Source organism: Rhineura floridana, chromosome 3, assembly GCF_030035675.1.
Source record: "Rhineura floridana isolate rRhiFlo1 chromosome 3, rRhiFlo1.hap2, whole genome shotgun sequence".
Classification (NCBI taxonomy): domain Eukaryota; kingdom Metazoa; phylum Chordata; class Lepidosauria; order Squamata; family Rhineuridae; genus Rhineura; species Rhineura floridana.
Window position 1 is genome coordinate 214,605,876 of NC_084482.1, and position 20,044 is coordinate 214,625,919.

The 20,044-nt window shown below is 44.9% G+C and overlaps 3 protein-coding genes across 6 annotated transcripts in view; all 3 read left to right on the top strand.

The window, feature by feature from the left end:
* Positions 1-20,044, top strand: part of LOC133381551 (zinc finger protein 501-like) — a 110,118-nt gene that overhangs the window by 71,591 nt on the left and 18,483 nt on the right. The window lies entirely within an intron of this gene.
* Positions 1,951-14,268, top strand: LOC133381541 (zinc finger protein ZFP2-like). The gene is made up of 4 exons (XM_061620767.1): positions 1,951-2,042; positions 4,050-4,131; positions 10,906-11,032; positions 11,987-14,268. The coding sequence occupies exons 2-4, from the start codon at positions 4,117-4,119 to the stop codon at positions 13,978-13,980; spliced, it is 2,136 nt and encodes a 711-aa protein (XP_061476751.1). The 5' UTR covers positions 1,951-2,042; positions 4,050-4,116; the 3' UTR covers positions 13,981-14,268.
* LOC133381534 (zinc finger protein 420-like) overlaps positions 16,484-20,044 on the top strand; it is a 48,349-nt gene continuing 44,788 nt past the window's right edge. For all 3 annotated transcript variants that reach the window (XM_061620738.1, XM_061620742.1, XM_061620743.1), the window contains exon 1: positions 16,484-16,561. The gene's annotated coding sequence lies outside the window, so the exon portion shown is untranslated. The remainder of the gene's footprint in view (positions 16,562-20,044) is intronic.

Here is a 20,044-nt window from a genome sequence, read left to right on the forward strand (position 1 = left end):
ACACCTTGAACTTAGCCTGTAGTAAATCAGCGACCAGTGCAGATTTCAGAGCAGAAGTATTATGTGCTGATAGGGTCTCACTCATGTCAACAATTGTGCCTCAGTATTCTGCACTAACTGCAGCCCCAGGGTCAGGTTGCTCTGCATGGGGATTTCTGTGAGGTTGGCTGACTGGCTGCCAGGATTTTTTAGTTTTGGTTAGGAACCCTGACTGGTTGTGGGATGCGGAGTTTTCTGCTTTACTCCTAGGAATCTTCTTGTGGTTGGTATGGTATTGCATTTAGGAACTAATCACTGTCTTTTGTTTTTGTTTTTCTGTTTGCATTTGATTTACCTCTGACCTTACACCCTTACATCCACAGAAGCAACAAGAGTGATTCCATGTGGTCAGCTCAACCCCCTTAAACCCACTGATGAGGCACCTTGTTATTTGCATAATGGTTTTTTTCTTGCCCAATAATGGTAAAAGAGAATTCACATACTGGGAAGTGTAGCTTCAGTTGCTGTTCCCAATCTACTGCCTGGGAAGGTAGACCAAACCATGTGTGTTTTCTCTCTGTCAATTATTACTCCCTGGAATTGGGCTGGGTGTCAAAGTGAGTTTCTAGCATTCCACAGAGTAGGTAGGAAAGAGGAGAGAATCTTCTTAACTCTTATTTATTTCTCAAACCTCTCTCTGCAGTGGTCAAGTCTAAAGACGTTTGGAGCAGCCATGTTAAAAAGCAAGCAGGGCATTCCGGGCAGGGGGTTGTCAGCCCTACTTTGATATCGTTATCATTGCATAGGATCTCTACTCAAGCCTTACAACAGCACAATCCTAACAATATATACTGAGAAGTAAGTCAGCAGGAGTGCTATAGGGCTAGTCCCTTAGTGTGTTTAGAATAGCAGCCTTCAGAGGCCTCCATCTTTACTCACAACACTGAGCTTTCTTCCTACAATCCCTTCTGGTGACTGGCCTGGCCTGAGGGCACTTAAACCCTTCTTGCCAGAAGCAAGTAGGCGAGATTAAATGTCCCCTACCCAGGCTCCCTGAGGACGTGAGAAGAACCATCATTTTCATTGCTGCAACTCGGCCCATCCATGAAAGAGGCAAGTGTTTCCAATCCAGCAACAATTTTCTTACCTTCTTTATCAAAGGAGTACAGCTGAGCGATTCCATTTTGCTTATTTTTTTGGAATAAAACCCCCAAGATATTTGAGTGCAGAAACACAAAGTTTTAAATGAGTTTGTAGAATCACTTGTAATTTTGGAGCCAAGTTATAAAAATTAATTTGTAAGCCAGCCAGAAATCCATATTCCTTTATAATTTCAATTAGCCTAGGAATAGCCTGCACAGGGTTGTTACCAGAACAGCAACATCATCTGCAAAGAGATTTAACAGATGTGATTTACCCTTTAAGCATAATCCCTTAATAACAGTATCGGCCCGCAAAATCTGGGCTAATGGCTCCATTGCCAAAGCAAAGAGTAAAGGTGATAGCAGGCAGCCCTGTTTTGTACCTCCTGATTTCAAACATCTGAGAATCTGTTCCGTTTACCCGAATGCACCCTCTTGAACCCTCTGCTTATAAAATTCTCACCAAGGTTCGTTTTAAACAAGACTTGGAAAAGGAACTTCCAGAGAACCTTATCAAAGGTTGCATCAAGCAAAATGATTGCCAGTGACCTCTTTGTACAGTCATGTTCTTCTCTTTCATGTAAACTTTTCCCAGACAGCCTTTTTATTAAAAATATGCACAAGATTTTTATTTTATATTTTTAACATGGAGGAGTGGCACCATCCAGAAAGTTGCTGACCCCCTTTCCCCCTTGGCCCTCTGTGAGAAACAACCAAGGGGGCTTCGCCAGTGTGCTCTTTAATGGTTAATAACAGCAAGAACCAAAGAGCAGCAATTCCTAGAGCAGAAGGGAGGTTGCCATTGAGGGACTCCCCTTTCCCGTCCCGCCTACCCGAAAGAAATGCAGGGAGGGAGCAGTCAGTCTCTTTCTGCTTGCGGAGGTGTGGGAGAAGCTGCACGGAGGGAGCCCCGAGATCCAGGTGCACCATTTGGGGCGGTGGGCAGGGAGGAGGGGAATTTGGAAGAAAGCGGGGACCCTTTTTAGGAGCTCCCCTCCATCAAGGGACCCCCAGGGTTTGAGGGTGCAATCCTGCCCTGCGGATCTCAGCTCTGCCCTCCTGCTGGGTCCCATCTATTTAGAGTATTCCTCAGAAACCCCAAAGGCAACAATCCCGAGCTAGACAGATCCGTTTGTCTCGGTGTAAGGCAGATTCTTCACGTTCCCTGTTTCCTTCTTTAATTCAGGCTTGATCTTTTATCATGAGATTGTGAAATGCATTCCTGCCAGCCCTCCCCAGTTTTCCTCTCTCCCAGAATCAAGGTTGCCGCTTATTTGAGCAAAGCAAGCTGGCCCTTTAAAGTAGCAGGGCAGACAAGAATATTTAGAAAGTGCAGCTTTTCCCGCAACTGATGCAAACAACTTCCCACATCCTTTGTTTGTTTATTGCATATTTATCCCCCCTTTTTCTCCATGGACTTCACGGTGGCGTACATGAGTTCTCCTCCTCATTTAAACCCCGCAACAACCCTGTGAGGTAGGTTAGGATGAGAGGCAGTGACTGGCCCAAGATCACCCAGTGAGCTTCATGGTCTCCCAGGTTCTAGCCCAGCCGCTACAGCTGGATGTTACAAGCACAGCAGCAGGGCCAGAATAAAAAGATGGCAAGAGTTACTCCTCCATATTTGTGCGAGGTGCATGATAAAAGCGCAGTAGCAGGGTTGGGGGAAAAAGTGGTCCAGACTGATGCTTTCACACACATGCCAGGGATACGTTAAAAGGTTTGGGGGTTTTTTAAACACCTGCAGTGTTTTTAATCATTGAGTAGCTGTAGCCTGGTTCAACTGGAACTTGGCACATGCCTCAATACTGCATTTGGCTTTATTCCAAGCATTGAGGGATTTCTTCTGGTAACCAGGGAAAACCACTGTAGTGTCAATCTCTTTCTTTGTATATATGTGTATACATGTGTCTATATGTATATATGCATGTATCTGCCCATAAGAATAGAACCAGGAATTGGCAGCCACTCCCCCCTTGCCCAGATCTCCTCCCATTAAAACAGCCCCTTGCCTTTCAAGCCAATCAAAAGACCCCTCCCCTCCCTCACTGAGTTGAAACTTTTCCAAATATTGGGCATTTTCTGCTTTTGAGGTGCTGGTTACGGACTACCCTGAAAGCAGCCATAGAAAAAGATTCCTGATGAAGACCTGGGTCTTTTCTGCTCTCAGCTGGCGAATGAGCATAGGTGTCAACACCATCTGGATTTGGGGGGGGGAGAGAACAATCTCAGGCTGAGAGGGGGGACGAGGAAGGGTGTGGGAGTCTCATCCATTGTCAAGGAAGGAGAAGCGGCGGTCAGAGTGAAAGGGGCATCCTTTTCTAAAAATCATTTTAAAAGAATAATGATTTTAAATATATAGTTGAGAGGTGAGGTGGAAAGGCCAGAAGTGGCTGAGGATTTTAGGGATGCGGGGGTGGGGAGAAACAGGCTACCAAGTAAAGCTCAAGAGAGGAGAGGAAAGAGGTTTGCTGAATACGGAAGGGAAAAGGAGGTTCAGGAGGGATGTTCTTCCCTTCAATGGTTCATATAGTTAGGCAGCAGAGATGATATAGCAGCAAAAAGCTTTAACTAGAGGGCGGGTGGAGTTTAGATGGTCCAGTGTAGGATTTAGCATCAGTTAAGTTCCAGTTAGTTTTCCCCTACCATGTTCTTCTTCTGAGTAGAGTTAGGCGTAAAAGTTTAAGATGCGTATGTTATTCTGTTTCGTTGTTCTATATAATCATTATTTAATTATACTGTTCCATATTTCCCCCTTTCCCCGGATTAATTCAAATGCGATGTGCTGTTGATTTCTGTTTGGTCACCACCCCCTGCCTGTTGTGGCAATTCAAGAACCTCTTTTTAAATGTTGACATGAGCGGATGGACGAAATAGGGCTGTGTACTAATTCAGTAATAACTGGGCCACTTTTTTTTTCCTTCGTAGGCTGTGAAATGGCATCGGAGTGACATTCTAGGTCCTTCCCCCTTTCTCTAGAGGGGAAACAGCCACTATGTGGCCAGCTCAGGTAGGAGAAAGCTCGTTGGGGAGATGCATTGAGGAACAGCCGGAGTGGGTCCATCCTCAGCACAGAGGGACTAGTTGCAGGGGGGCCTGTCTCTTACCTCTTTTACTTCTGGGCTTCCTCTAAGGGAGTCTGTTGCCTCCACTGAGGACCCAAGACCGTCTGGTCCAGTGCCGAAGCAGATGCCTCTGGGAAGCCCAGAGGGGGAACCTGAGCGCAACAGCCCTCTTCCAGGGATTCCCAGGAACTGCTGTTCAGTAGTATACTGCCTCCGACAGTAGATGTCATACGTAGGCCTCAAGGCTAGGAGTCGTAGATGGCCTTTTCCTCCATGAATTTCTCTAATCATTTAATGCCATCCAGGTTGGTGGCCATGACTAGATGTTGTGGTGGTGAATCCCAGAGTTTAACTCTGTGCTGTGTGAAGAAGCGCTTGCTTTTATTTTTCCAGAAGCTGCCAACTTTTAGCTTTACTGGATGGCCCTCAATCATCATATCAGAGAGAGAGAAAAACTTTCCTGTTTCTCCATACCTTGCATAATTATATACATCTCTATCATGTCTTTTCTTACTCATATTTTTTTATAAACTGAAAAGCTCCAGATGTTCTTCTGACTCCTTGATCATTTTGGTTGCCCATTTCTAAACCTTTTTACACCTTTACAATACCCTTTTTGAGGAGAGGCAACCAGAACTGTCTGTGGCATTCTAAGGGCAAAAGCCATATGTGGTTCTGCTTCACAAAGACTTCTTCTTAGATACATTTGGTAATTTTCTCTTTAATAATGGTTTCGAGTAGTTTTCCCAGAAGAGTATTCAGCTAACCTGCCTCTTAATTTCATGGATCCCTTAAAAAAAATCTGATTACATTGGCCACTTAACACTCCTCAGATATGGAAGGCAATCTGAGGGACAAGTTAAATATTTTTGTGAGAAGATCAGTGTGATGCGTCCTTCCCTGGCTCTCCCTGTCAGGTTCCTACCTGCTCGTGGTTACTGCCTGTCACTAGGCACCACCAGGGACTCCACCAGTCCGGACCGCTCTCTCTTATGGTTTCTCTCCCCGCTCTAGCACAGATCTCAACAGATCCCCCTGCTAGGCCACCACCAGTAACGTCCCAATACTAGTATTCCCAGAGACTCTGAATACTGGTATTGTTATTCTCTTCACCGCTGCCACCATTTGTCACAGTTCCCCTTCAGCCTTGGTCATTACCTTACCCTCCCTTCTGGTCTGTGAAACCCCAGCCAAGGATCAGGCCTTTGGTAAACCAAATTAAGTATTTATTACAGATAACAAAGCTAACAAGATTAACAAGATTTCTTCTTAAGGCACATAAGCATATGGTTTTACTCAATACTAATCCGAACTCTACCTCCCTCCTGGTAAACAACTCTCTAAACCCCACCAAGCAACCCACTCAGTTCTCTTCTCCCCCCCTGATTCCACTCTCACTCTTCCTTTTATACATTCAGCCATTTTAAACACTCAGCCAATCATCTCGCATTCTACTGCCCATTCACTCCCCCTCTTTCACTCCACTTACCATGTATCTTCTAAACAACCAACACTTACCATATATACATTAATATAGGAACATCACATTTCCCCCCCCCTTAAACAACAGCAGAGTATTATTCCTGTTCCAGGATTTATACATCGCGTTAACAAATAAAAGTCTCTATGGGGAAAATGTCTTTCTTTGTTCCTCTGTCTGGTCACGTCACTGCAGTCCCAGCCACTTGCCTGGAAAGTCCATCGGCCAGTACATTGTCCTTGCCTTTTATGAACTGGAAGTCCACTTGATAGTCCTGTAGGGCCCAGGACCACCTCTGCAGCATAGTGTTATGGTTTTTCATAGTCTGCAACCATAACAAGGCCCGATGATCCGTAGTCACTGTGAATCTTCGTCCCCACACGTATGGGCGCAACTTGTTCAGTCCCCACACGACCGCTAGGCACTCCTTCTGGACCGACGAATAGTTTTTCTCCCTCGGCGTCAGCTTGCGACTCAGGTACGCCACTGGATGTCTGGTGCCTTCTCTCTCCTGTAGCAAGACGACTCCCAGCGCCAGGTCCGACGCATCTGTAGCCACAATGAATGGTTTCTCATAGTCTGGTGCTATTAATATGGGTCCTTGGCACAAGGCTTGCTTCAGTAGATCAAAAGCCTTCTGACATTCATCCGTCCATACCACATGCTCAGAACACTTCTTCTTTGTTAATTCATGCAAGGGGGTTGCTATTTCCCCAAAATTTCTCACAAACTTCCTATAAAATCCAGCCACACCCAGAAATGCCCTTACTTGTTTTTTGGTTAAGGGGATTGGCCACGCTTGTATTGCCTCCACCTTGCTCCATAAGGGGGTGATTTTCCCACTCCCCACCTTATGTCCTAAATAGATTACTTCCTTTAGTCCAAACTGGCATTTCTTAGCTTTTATTGTGAGGCCTGCTTTTCTTAAGGCCTCCAATACTGTTGTCAGGTGTTGGACATGCTCAGGCACCGACTTGCTAAAAATGGCCACGTCATCAATATAGGCCACTGCAAAATCTGACATGCCTCGCAACACAGTATTGATTAGCCTCTGAAATGAACTTGGTGAGTTCCTTAGTCCCATGGGTAAGGTCACAAACTCATATAACCCATCTAGTGTACTGAAGGCAGTTTTGGCTCTGGATTGCTCATCTAGTTCCATTTGCCAAAATCCTTTACAGAGATCTAGTGTAGAGATAATGGTTGCTGCCCCCAATAACTCTAACATTGCGTCTACCCTAGGCATAGGATACGCATCTGGGACAGTAATTTTATTGATTAGCCGATAATCAATGCAAAACATTGTCGTTCCATCTTTTTTCAGAACCAGGACAATACTTGAGGCCCAGGGACTGATGGATTCCCTGATCACTCCTAATTCCAGCATATCTTCCGCCTCCTTTTTGATCTCATTCAAAACTTTCCCATTCACACGGTACGGAACAGATCTGATTGGGGCATGATCTCCAGTATCAATGGAAAGTATAACTATACTGGTTCGGCCAGGTTTGTTGCTAAAGAGATTCCTATAGGTTTTCAAAACTCTCAGAATCTCCTCTTTTACTTCCTCCTTCACCTCCTCTGACCATTCCACTTGATCTACCCCTCCTTTGTCTTTGCTTTCCTGTACCAAATCTGGAAGTTCAGGCCCACTTCCCTCAGGGAATAAGGTAACTTGCAACACCTGTGCATCCCTGGTATGGTAAGGCTTCAACATATTTACATGAACCACTTTGCTTTTGTTTAATTGGTCTGTGGTGATTACATACGTCACTGTGTCAAGCCTTTCTCTGATGGTATATTGTCCTTCCCAGTTAGCCTGTAATTTGTCATGTTTCCTGGGTATGAACGCCATAACCATATCTCCCACATCATACACACGTTCCCTGGCTGTTCTGTCATACCAGTAACGTTGCTTCTCCTGTGCTTGACTCAAATTCTTTTTCACCATCTCCATCATTGATGTTAATTTATTGCGGAATTCCAATACAAAAACTACTACAGATGTTTTGTACTCTCCCAGGGTTCCTTCCCATGAATTTTTTAATAGTTCCAAAGGTCCCCTCACTTTTCTAGTGAACATCAGTTCAAAGGGTGAGAAGCCTGTTGACTCTTGAGGGACTTCTCTGTATGCAAATAAGAAGCATCCCAAACGTTCATCCCAGTCTTGTGGGTGATCTTGTACATAGCTTCTTATCATGCCCTTCAAAACTCCATTAAATCTGGTTCTGTATTTGCTAGGTACTATCAATTGCTTCACTGGTTCACATTCATCCTTTCTCTCAGGCATCCACAGTCTATATAAAATCCCATTCTCACACACAACTTGATTCCTCAGTTTGTCAGTGAAAGGAATCTTTTGGGTCAGAGCTTGTTCCTTTATCTGCTTCAAACTTATATCTTTTTGTAGCTCTTCCCTGAATTGATCTGCCTTATCATTATCAGAGACCACTTGATACAGTTTGTCTCCTTCAGCAGGCCTGCTAGTGGTTGCTATGGTGACCTGAGGCTGGTTAACAGATTCCACCCTGTTTGTTTCAGCCCCCCTTAATATGGCTTCTTTTTCTCTGCCAATTTGCTGTCTGGTCACTACATAGATCTTTCCTTGGGCTCCCATTACATCTCTTCCCAGTATGACTGGTTCTTGTTGCTGGGCATTAATGCCTACTTTATATCGGCCCTCTCGGCCTCTCCAAGTCATTTCCACCAGGGCCACAGGCAAACTTTCTGGTTGACCCCTCACTCCTTGGATAGTCACAGTTTCCTGAGGTAATATTACCTCAGATTTTATTAAATCTGGCCTCAGTAATGTCTGAGCGGCACCAGTATCAAGCAATGCCCAATAATTTGCCCCTCGTACACTCACTTCCTCTCTCAGACTTGAATCAAGGTCTGTTACTTCTGTCCAGTTTATCTGGCAGAACTGAACCTTTTTCGCTGTTTCTAAAGCCTTGGGCTCTGTTTTCACTGTCCTTGTCTGAGCAGGATTACTAATGGGGTTGGCAACCTCACATTGAAAACGTAGGTGCCCCGGTCTACCACATTTGTAGCATAATTTCTCCTCACTTTTAGGGTACACAGATCCACTCTGGGGTGTCCTGTGCCCTTCAGATTTTACTGGAGGACTCACTCTCTGTGGTACCACATCCCTTCTGCCAGCGTTATATGGTCTGGGTTTAAAATCTCTTGATGTTTTCCCCACCCAGCCAGTTATGTTGGAGGCGAAGTGATCCGCCATCTCTGCGGCCTCCTGCACCGATGTAGGGGAACGGTCTTTGACCAGGAGCCTTATTTCTGGTGGTAACTGATGGTATAATTGATCCAATATCATGAGGTTTTTCACCTCCTCCACAGACTGAGCTTTTGCACTTGTCAGCCATTTCCCAAATATGTCCATCAGTTTTGCCCCCAGCTCCACGAAAAACCTCCCTGTCTGTATCTGGCAGTTTCTGAAAAGCTTTCTAAAATAATCAGGCCCCAGTCTGAATCTTTTAAACACTGCTTCTTTGAATTCAGCATAGGTGACGGGCCTATCTGAGGGGAAATATTGGTATACCTCAGCCAATTCCCCTTTAATCAGGTTTGATAAATACTGCATGTATTTATCTTCAGGTAGCCCCCACAACTGAGCTGCTTTTTCAAAGGTGCTGAGGTAAATTTGAGGATCTTGACCAGGCTCATAGACAGCAAAGTCCTTTGGAGTAATTTTTATTTTTGCTCCATCTCTGTCCTTTCTTGTTTCATCAGAATGAAACTTCTCTCTTTCAAATTTTAACTTTTCTACTTGTAATTCGGCATCCAATGCTCGTTGCTTCTCCCTCTCCTCAAACCCCATTCTCAACTTCTCAGTTTCCAACTCCCTCTGTTTGTCTTTTTCCTCAGCCTCCATCCTCATTCTCTCAGTTTCCACCCTCAATCTCTCAGCTTCCAACTCCCTCTGCTTGTCTTTTTCCTCAGCCTCCCATCTTAACTTCTCTCTCAAGTACTCTATATAAGCGGGATTGCTTAAATATCCTTCTGGGGTCTCTTCCCTGACAGGTTGTTTTTGCTGGGCAGTTGCAAATCCTATAAGTGCTACCCTCAATTCATCTACCCCTTTACCCTCGTGAGGTAAATTGAATGTTACGCACTTCTCCACCAGCTCCTCTCTTTTCATTTTTATATATTCAGCCATGGTGTTTGAGTTCACTCACTCTTTGCCACACACTCTTTGCCAGTCACTCTCACAAGTAATCTTCTTTTGTTATTTCTGTTTGCCACACCACTGGTAGGGATTCTCTAGTATTCGTATCTCACTGCTACAGCCAACACCTGTGACGTAGTCTCCTTTGTTCGGATCTGGATTCTCTGTTGTTCGTATCCCACCGCTACTGCCACCACGTGTGGGGCGTCCTTCCCTGGCTCTCCGTGTCAGGTTCCTACCTGCTCGTGGTTACTGCCTGTCACTAGGCACCACCAGGGACTCCACCAGTCCGGACCGCTCTCTCTTATGGTTTCTCTCCCCGCTCTAGCACAGATCTCAACAGATCCCCCTGCTAGGCAACCACCAGTAACGTCCCAATACTAGTATTCCCAGAGACTCTGAATACTGGTATTGTTATTCTCTTCACCGCTGCCACCATTTGTTACAGTTCCCCTTCAGCCTTGGTCATTACCTTACCCTCCCTTCTGGTCTGTGAAACCCCAGCCAAGGATCAGGCCTTTGGTAAACCAAATTAAGTATTTATTACAGATAACAAAGCTAACAAGATTAACAAGATTTCTTCTTAAGGCACATAAGCATATGGTTTTACTCAATACTAATCCGAACTCTACCTCCCTCCTGGTAAACAACTCTCTAAACCCCACCAAGCAACCCACTCAGTTCTCTTCTCCCCCCCTGATTCCACTCTCACTCTTCCTTTTATACATTCAGCCATTTTAAACACTCAGCCAATCATCTCGCATTCTACTGCCCATTCACTCCCCCTCTTTCACTCCACTTACCATGTATCTTCTAAACAACCAACACTTACCATATATACATTAATATTGGAACATCACAGTCAGCAATTTTACATTCGAGTCCTGTAAGAACCTTACCCTTAGCTAAATGCCATCTCGATCCAGTGATTTGTGAACACTGAAGGAACAATCCCCAATTGCCACATCTCTCTTCGGATTCTGAGTGGAGGGGAGATAATTTCCACACTTTTCCTTGGAGTGTTTATGAGGAATATGTTTTGTTTTCATATTCCAGAGTCTGGTGACCTTTGAGGAGGTGGCCTTGCATTTCCCAGAGGATGAATGGGCCCTGCTGGATCCAGGCCAGAGAGCCCTTTACATGGAGGTCATGGCGGACGTTCATGAGATGATAACCTCCCTGGGTAAGGATCCCAATTAGATCACTTCTAGGGTATTGATGGACTTAGCCTGGGCTTTAAAAGAAGAGCTCTGCTGGATCAGGCCAGAGGCCCCATATAACCTAGGATTCTGTTCTCATAGCGGTCATCCAGATGCCTTTGGGAAGCCACAAGCAGCACATGACTGCAACCGCACTCTCCCCGGAGACTGGAGGCAATACAGGCATCATAGCAAATGGGCATATGTGCTATGACTTATTTATCTAAAGTGTCTTATTGGGAGTGGGTGGGTGGGACTTGCCATATCATTCAGAGTACACAGTACTAAGCTGGATAGACCCAGGAACTGTAAGCGGGAAGGTGTAGGTTGGGGCTGTGCAGAGCACTTGAATAGCTCTGGAAATTTGCCCCCACAGCCTCGAACCCTCCATTGCCTTGCTCCTTGCCCTCTGCCTCAAGGTGGGTGACAGCCACACTATAGCTGGGAGGCCAGGTGCGTAGCTTTCCCCCTCCAAGCTGCCTGCACCTGGATAGGCCAATTGACTGGCTCTCTTTAGGGCAGATTCATTTGTGTATATATGCTTTTGTTGCTGAATTTGAAGCATAAGCACATCTCCTGGTTGGAAGGAGATGGTGGTGAAGACAGACCTGAAAACTACTGAAAATTACTTGTGTCACCAAGCAGCTAACATTAAAATAGGTAGTACAAGGCCTTGACAATTACACTGACATCAATCTGTAGAGATTGGTTGTGATTTTAATCTGTTAATGTTTTTATGTTACTGTTTAATGTAATTGTATATCCTTGGCTGTACGTCGCCCAGTGTGGTTGGACAACCTCCCAAATGGGCAACCAATAAATTCAATAAATAAGAGAAGTCCCAGAAATATTTCTTCAAAGTACAAATCATAGACAGACAGATACATGCATAGCATTTCTCCACAGCATTATACCTGCTTTTCCTTTTATGCCATCAGGAGGTGTCCGGAGGATCATGGCTGAGGGGGAACCCTCAGAAATGTCACCAGAAAGACCTGAAGAGCAGAAGAAGGAACAAGAAGTGGGGAGTCAAGATGGAGCAGAGAGGGAAGAGGAGAGCAAAATGCAGAAGCCGGGAGATGAATCCAGAACTTCTCAGGGTGGTGAATATAAAATTCAACAGGAAACTCATCACCTACAGGAAATGAGAGTGCCTCCAGAGTGCAGTAAAATCTTAAGCTGCCAAGAAGTCCTCAAACAGCGAGGGCATATGACGGAGAAGGCATACAATTTTTTGGAATGTGGGAAGGGATTCCTTGATAAATCGAGCCTTGCTAGACACCAGACAGTTCACGCTAGAGAGAAACTGAATTCATCCTTAAGCTGTGGGGAAAGTATCAGTATTAGTCAGAGTGGTGGAAGGCTTGGTTCCTTTCAAAAACAACATATAGGGGGAAAAACATCTAAATCTACTGAAGGTGACAGTAGCTGTCCTGATCTGTCAACGATTGTTAGGCATGAGACGATATACACTGCAGAGACATTTTATGAATGCTTGGAGTGTGGTGAAAACTTCAGGCAGGATTATCAACTGGCTAGACATCAGAGAAGTCACACGATGGAAAAAACATGTATGTGGCCTGACTGTGGGAAATGTTTCACCCAGAGATATAATCTGACAAGACATCAGAAGAATCACACAGGTGAGAAGCCATATACACAGTCTGATGGTGGGGAACATCTCGGCAATAGCTCAAATCTTACTGGACCTAAGAGAGTGTACACAGCAGAGAAACCACATAAATGCTGGGAGTGTGGAAAGACCTTCCAAATGAGCACAAATGTCAATTCACATGAAAGAGCTCAAAGAGGGGAGAAAGAATATGAATGCTTGGAGTGCGGAAAGAGCTTCTGTGAGAGTGGCACCCATACTAAACATCTAAGAATCCAGACAGGGGACAAACCTTACAAATGTTTGGAGTGTGGAAAGAGCTTCACTCAGCATTTCCAGCTAACCAAACATCAAAGAACTCATATAGGGAACAAACCTTTTAAATGCTTGGAGTGTGCAAAGAGCTTCACTCAGTATTGCCAGCTTACTAGACATCAGAGAACTCATACAGGGGACAAACCTTATAAATGTTTGGATTGTGGAAAGAGCTTCACTCAGTATTGCCACCTTACTGGACATCAAAGAACACATACAGGGGACAAACCTTATAAATGCTTGGAGTGTGGAAAGAGCTTCAGTCTGAGTGGCACACTTACTAAACATCTAAGAATCCATACAGGGGCCAAACCTTATAGATGCTTCGAATGCGGAAAGAGCTTCAGTCAGAGTGGCACCCTTACTGCTCATCAAAGAACTCATACAGGGGACAAACTTTATAAATTTTTGGAGTGTGGAAAGAGCATCACTCAGTATCACCACCTTACTAGACATCAAAGAACTCATACAGGGGACAAACTTTATAAATGTTTGGAGTGTGGGAAGAGCTTCAGTCAGAGTGGCAACCTTTCTTCGCATCAAAGAACGCATACAGGGGACAAACCTTATAAATGCTTGGCGTGTGGGAAGAGCTTCACTCAGAACGGCAACCTTATTTCACATCAAAGAACCCATTCAGGGGACAAGCCTTATAAATGCTTGGAGTGTGGAAAGGACTTCAGTCACAATAGCGCCCTTACTAGACATCAAAGAACCCATACAGGGGAGAAGCCTTATAAATGCTTCGAGTGTGGAAAGAGCTTCAGTCACAGTTGCACCCTTACTGTACATCAAAGAATTCATACAGGGGAGAAACCTTATAAATGCTTTGAATGTGGAAAGAGCTTCAGTGACAATAGCACCTTTACTGTGCATCAAAGAACCCATACAGGGGAGAAACCTCATAAATGCTTTGAATGTGGAAAGAGCTTCAGTCACAGTGGCACCCTTATTGCTCATCAAAGATTTCATATGGGGGACTGTGATGATCCCGTATTAGTGTAAATATGGTAAGTGCTGTTTGTATAGGAGATACATGGTAAGTGGAATGAAAGAGGAGGGGGGAGTGAATGGGCAGTAGAATGCTGGATGATTGGCTGAGTGTTTAGAATGGCTGAGAGTATAAATGGAAGGATGACAGTTGAATCTGTGTGGACGGTGATCGTGAGTGGGTTGTTTTGGTGGGTTTTTGAGAGGAGATTGGGTGGAGAGTTGGTGGATGTGAGGAGAGTGTGGAGTTCAGATTAATACTAAGACCAGTACCTCAGGAATAGATGAAACCATATGCTTAAGTGCCTTTATAAAGAAATCTTGTTATCTCTGTTATTTAATAAATATATTTGGTTTACCAAAGGCCTGATCCTTGGCTGGGGTTCCACAGACCAGAAGGGAGGGTAAGGTAAATACCAAGGCTGAAGGGTAACAAATGGTGGCAGCGGTGAAGAGAATAACACCACAAGTATTCAGAGCAAACCAGGATTATCTGCATTGATACAAAGGGATTGGGACAGCTTAAGCACGCAGTCACAGAGGTAACCTGATAGAGAGACTCAGGCAGAGTCTCTGGGAATACGGGTTATAGGACGTGACTGGTGGTGCTGCCTAGCAGGGGGATCTGGTGAGGTCTATGCTAGAGCAGGGAGAGAAACCATAAAAAAGGACAGTCGGGACTGGTGGAGTCCCTGGTGATGCCTAGTGACAGGCAGTAACCACGAGCAGGTAGGAACCTGACAGGGAGAGCCAGGGAAGGGCGTCACAGGGACAAACTTTATAAATGTTTGGAGTGTGGAAAGAGCTTCACTCTGTATTGCCACCTTGCTAGACATCAAAGAATTCATACAGGGGACAAACCTTATAAATGTTTGAAGTGTGGAAACAGTTTCAGTCACAGTGGCAAATTTACTTTGCATCAAAGAACTCATACAGAGCACAAACCGTATTAATATTTGGAGTGTGGAAAGAGTCAGAATGGTAATCTTCAGGCACATCAAATATTCCACACGTGGGAAAACCCATATACATTTCTTTAATGTGGAAGACGTTTTAAGCACAATTCCAGTCTTGATGTACATCAAAGGTTCCATATAGTGTAGAGCCTTATAAATGTCTGGAATGTTGAAAGAGGACAGGAGAGCAACCATGGGGAAGTACCAAAAATTGAACAAAACCCAGGAGGGGAAGAAACCTCAAGGTGCCAAGTCAAACAGAGAGCAGAAAGCAGCAAGAATATGCAGTGTTCATATGTTCATTTAGGCCCATTGCATTTCAGGTCAACAAGATCCTTCTTCAAGTGCAACCTACAATCAAATACAGACTATATAGAATCATACAGTAGTAGAGTTGGAAGGGGCCCATGAGGCCATCAAGTCCAACCCCTTGCTCAATGCATGAATCCAAGTTAAAGCATACCCGACAGATGGCTGTCCAGCTGCCTCTTGAATGCCTCCAGTTTCAGAGAGCCCACCACCTCTCTAGGCAATTAGTTCCATTGTCATGTGGCTCTTAACACTAGGAAGTCCTTAAGGCAAAGGTCTTGTGTCATCGCCCACACCATTGTCCTTTAACAGGTGATATCCCAACCTAAGCAGAGTCAAATCTACAGATGGAGTTTTTCAAAATTTGCGGATTTTTCAAAAGGGGAGATTAAAAAAAAACACCCCTCCCCTCAAAAAAGCTTGTGGCCCATTTTGAGTCAATCTAAACTTATATCTGAGCTGACCCTTAAACAGGACTGCAGTAGGTTGCAAACGTAGATCCCCCCCCCTTCCCTTTTGCCAGTCCCCTTTTGCAAGCCTCCCCCAAAAGGGGGAGGGAAAACATTACCATTGCAAAAGAAGGGGGGAATGGCAGTAGGAGGGAACACAGCTCACTACCACACAGCCCTAGGACCTCAATCCCTGGCATCCCCAGACGGTTGGGAATGTCCCCCACCTGAAACCCTGGAGAGGCATGGCCAATCAGTGCAGACAGTACTGAGCTAGATGGACCAATGGTCTGACAGAGGATAAGGCAGCCTCTTGTGTTCCTAGAAGGTTTGATCCCTCGCCTACCCAAGTTAAAGGGTTCAGATCTGCTGCTGGTCTGAGCAGGGACAGAGTTGTCAGTAATTCAATTGTAGCAAAACACATCTTAAAATGCATACTTGGAGATAAAATAATTTAGCAGAGTGTTGTGAGATAATATAGACTTGAAAACATTTAAATGCAGATTTAATTGAATATTCGTGTGGATTTAAAAAAAAAATCACAGACTTTTGACATAGAGGGGAGGGAGCCAGCCAGGTGTGTGGAACTGATGCCAATTGCAGAGGTGATACACCCCAACTCTGACTCAGGAGCAGGGTTGTATTTGTCCAGGGTCTTTTGGGGGGGGTCTTAGACCCCTTACGTTTTTGGGAGCAGGGTCCCTATGTCTCCTGCATCCTGTGATCCAGTCAGCATGAAAGGGGAATCTGTTAGGTGGTGAGAAAAGTCTTATAACTTGTTTCCTTGTCCCTTCCTGCTGACAGGATGAGGGCCAAAAAACAGTCTGAATCCTAGCAAGATGGAGGCGCTGTGGGTTGGTGGTTCCTGAGTTCAGATCATTGGTGAGTTGCCCTCTCCTTACATATTAGACAGTTGCCATCTCTTTATATTTTTGGCGCCTACTGAATATCTTCCTCTTTCAACAAGCCTTTTAAGTAGAGACCTTATCCCAGGCTGCGTTTGTGTTGGAATTGCTTTTTAAGATGTTGTTAAAGCTTTTTTTTAAAAAAATATGTTTTTAGAGATGTTTTGTTTTAATGTTTTTAAATATGTTTTAACATATTTTAATGCCTTTTTATCCTGTTTCACAGTGTTTTCGTTTGCTGCCCTTGGCTCCTATTGGATGGAAGGGCAGGTTATAATAATAATAATAATTAATAATAATAATAATTGGTGACATGCATATGCATGCACCTTTAATTTAAAAAAAAAAATCAGCTCTTTTGACGTACCAGATTTGCACAATTCTTACAACTATGCGTGTCGCTCCAAGCCTAGCAAAGATTTGGAGCCTCATGTATAAAAGGCTGCTGCTTCTTCTCCTTTTCCATTTCTAGCACCTGAAAGGGCAATTTTTAAAATATATTTCATACGCTTGTTTTGTGTAGGAGCACAATAAAGCTTCTAGGTGGTCTGGTTCAAGAGGATATACACCAAAACATCAGCTCCCCACCCCCGCAACTTCTGTTAAATTAGCTTGTGGCTGGCTGCTCTAATCCCGCCTTTTCAGGTGTTGGCCATCATCCAGCCCACCACAGAGTGCAGGCAGCGGTCCAGGGCTTGCACAGCCTCTCCCGATTCAGATGTTACGGAGAAATAGAGTTGGGTATCATCAGCATACTGCTGACACCTCGCCCCAAAGCTCCTGATGACCGCTCCCAAGGGCTTCATATAGATGTTAAAGAGCATGGGGGACAAGATGGTACCCTGCAACACCCCACAGTACAGCTGCCAGGGGGCCGAAACACAGTCACCCAATGCTATTTGAGAACAACCCTGGAGATAGGATCAGAACCACTGTAAAACAGTGCCTCCAATACCCATCTCACCAAGTCGGCCCAGAAGGATACCATGGTCAATGGTATCAAAAGCTGCTGAGAGATCAAGTAAGAACAACAGGGTCACACTCCCCCTGTCCTTCTCCCGATAAAGGTCATCCATCAGGTCAACCAAGGCCAATTCAGTCCCATAACCAGGCCTGAACCCAGACTGGGATGGGTCAAGATAATCTGTTTCATCCAAGAGTACTTGCAGTTGCTGCGCCACAACCCTCTCAATCACCTTTCCTAAGAAGGGGGTATTTGCAACCAGTAAGTAGTTGTCCCAAACCAATGGGTCCAGGGTGGGCTTTTTCAGGAGTGGTCGAATCACCGCCTCTTTCAAGGTGCCTGGAACCACTCCCTCTCGCAATGATGCGTTGATCACACCCTGGATCCACTTGGTCAGACCCCCTCGGCAAGCTTTAATAAGCCAAGAAGGGCAACGGTGGAGAGGACACATTGCTGGCCGCCTCATCGCAAGCACCTTGTCCACGTCATCAGGTCGCATCAACTGAAACCGTTCCCAAGAAGTTGCAGCAGACGTTGCACTGGACACCTCACTGGGGACTACAGTAGATGTGGATGGAGCATCAAGACTGCTACGGAGGTGAGCAACTTTACCCTCAAAGTCCCTTGCAAACAATTCACAGTGGACCTCCGAAGGGTCTAGGACTCCATTTCCTGGAGTTGATGTCAACAGACCCCTGACAATACGGAAAAGCTCCACTGGGCAGCTACTTGAGGATGCGATGGAGGCAGAGAAGTGGGCCTTCTTCTACACCCTCACCGCCACACAGTAGGCATGGTTATGTTTTACTCGTGCCCAATCATCCTCACATCACGTCTTTCGCCACTTGCGCTCTAGCCGTCGTCCAGCCTGTTTCATTGCCCTTAGCTCATTGGTGTACCAAGGTGCAAGTCGGTCTCCACAGTGCCGGAGAGGGCGCTCGGGGGCAACCATGTCGAGAGCCCGATGTGCCTCGCTGTTCCACAGCATGACAAGGGCTTCAACAGGGTCACCTGCTTTATCTACTGGGAACTCCCCCAGGGCATTCAGGAATCCAGTGGATTCCATTAGGCTCTGGGGGCGGACCATCTTAATCTGTTCACCACCCCTGCAAGGAAGGATCGGAGCCATAAGTCTAAACTTCAGGAAGTGATCTGACCATGACAATGGGGTGACATCCACCCCCACTATCTCCAGACCACCCCTTCCTCCATCTGGAGCAAAAACCAAGTCGAGGGTGTGCCCTGCCCTATGTGTTGGGCCAGTAACAAGTTGAGACAGCCCCATGGTCGTCATGGAGGCCATGAAGTCCCAGGCCGGAACACTAGAGGCAGCCTCAGCATGGACATTGAAATCACCCAGGACTATCGTTCTGGGCTCCTCCAACCCCACAGCCGAGATGACCTCCACCAGCTTGGTCAGAGAAGCTGCCGGGTAGCAGGGTAGGTAGACAGTACACCAGCAGCAACACTAGGTTGCTGTCTCCTTGGCCCAACACCAGTTGCAGGCCTACACAGCCAGCTCCAAGAGAGAATGGTTTTCTAGTGACAGAGATGGAAGTTCTGTAGATCACAGCAACTCCTCCCCCCTCGTCCCTGCAGCCTGTGCTGGTGCTGCAACAAGTATCCAGGTGGGCAAAGCTGGGTCAGATCAACCCCTCCATGCTCACCCACCCAGGTCTCGGTAATACATACCAAATCGGCACCTTCATCCACAATCAAGTCATGGATGGGAATGGTCCTGTTATGTACCGATCTGGCATTAAACAAAAACACACACAGGCCAGTGGGCACAGCAGATGAGCAATGAGGAACCAAACCATCAGAGGAGTGGCAGCAAGGAACAAGGCGCAGATAGCCCTGCCTTTGCCTTCTTTTTTTTTTTTTCAATAATTTTTATTCAGATTTTCATAAAACATACAAGACAAAATCATAAAACATTCAAAGACAAAAAACAAAATCAAAAATAGTTAAACAAAAAGAAAAAAAGAAAAAAAAAAAAACAAAAATAAAAAATAAAGAGTAAAATATTGACTTCCCATTTGTCAAAGATCAAATCAGTTATAAGTCTATAATATATAACAATCCTGTCTCTTAAGTCATATTATAAAATCACTTTCCTCCAGTAGTTATCTTACTTAATCATCAAATCTCATAAACATTACTTTATTCTTTCCACAAAAAGTCAAAGAGAGGTTTCAATTCTTTAAGAAATATATCTATCAATTTTTTTTTCCAGATAAGCATATCGATTAATCCATCTCATTACTAATTATGATAATCTTATTGTCATAACCATAGTCAAAATAAACATTTCAATTAATCCATCACATCAGAATCTGTTAGGTTCAATAATTTCAGTAGCCATTGTTCTATTATCTCTATTAGTTCCATTTTCCATCTTCCATCTTCAGTAGTCTTGTTAAGTCCAGTAATTTCAATATCCAATCTTCCATTATCAGTATTCCATAATAATCTTGCTGTCAAAGCCATAGTCAT

Coding starts and splice junctions, on each gene's coding strand:
- LOC133381541 (XM_061620767.1), top strand. Junction 11,033..11,986: donor TGAGATGATAACCTCCCTGG/GTAAGGATCCCA, acceptor TTATGCCATCAG/GAGGTGTCCGGAGGATCATG.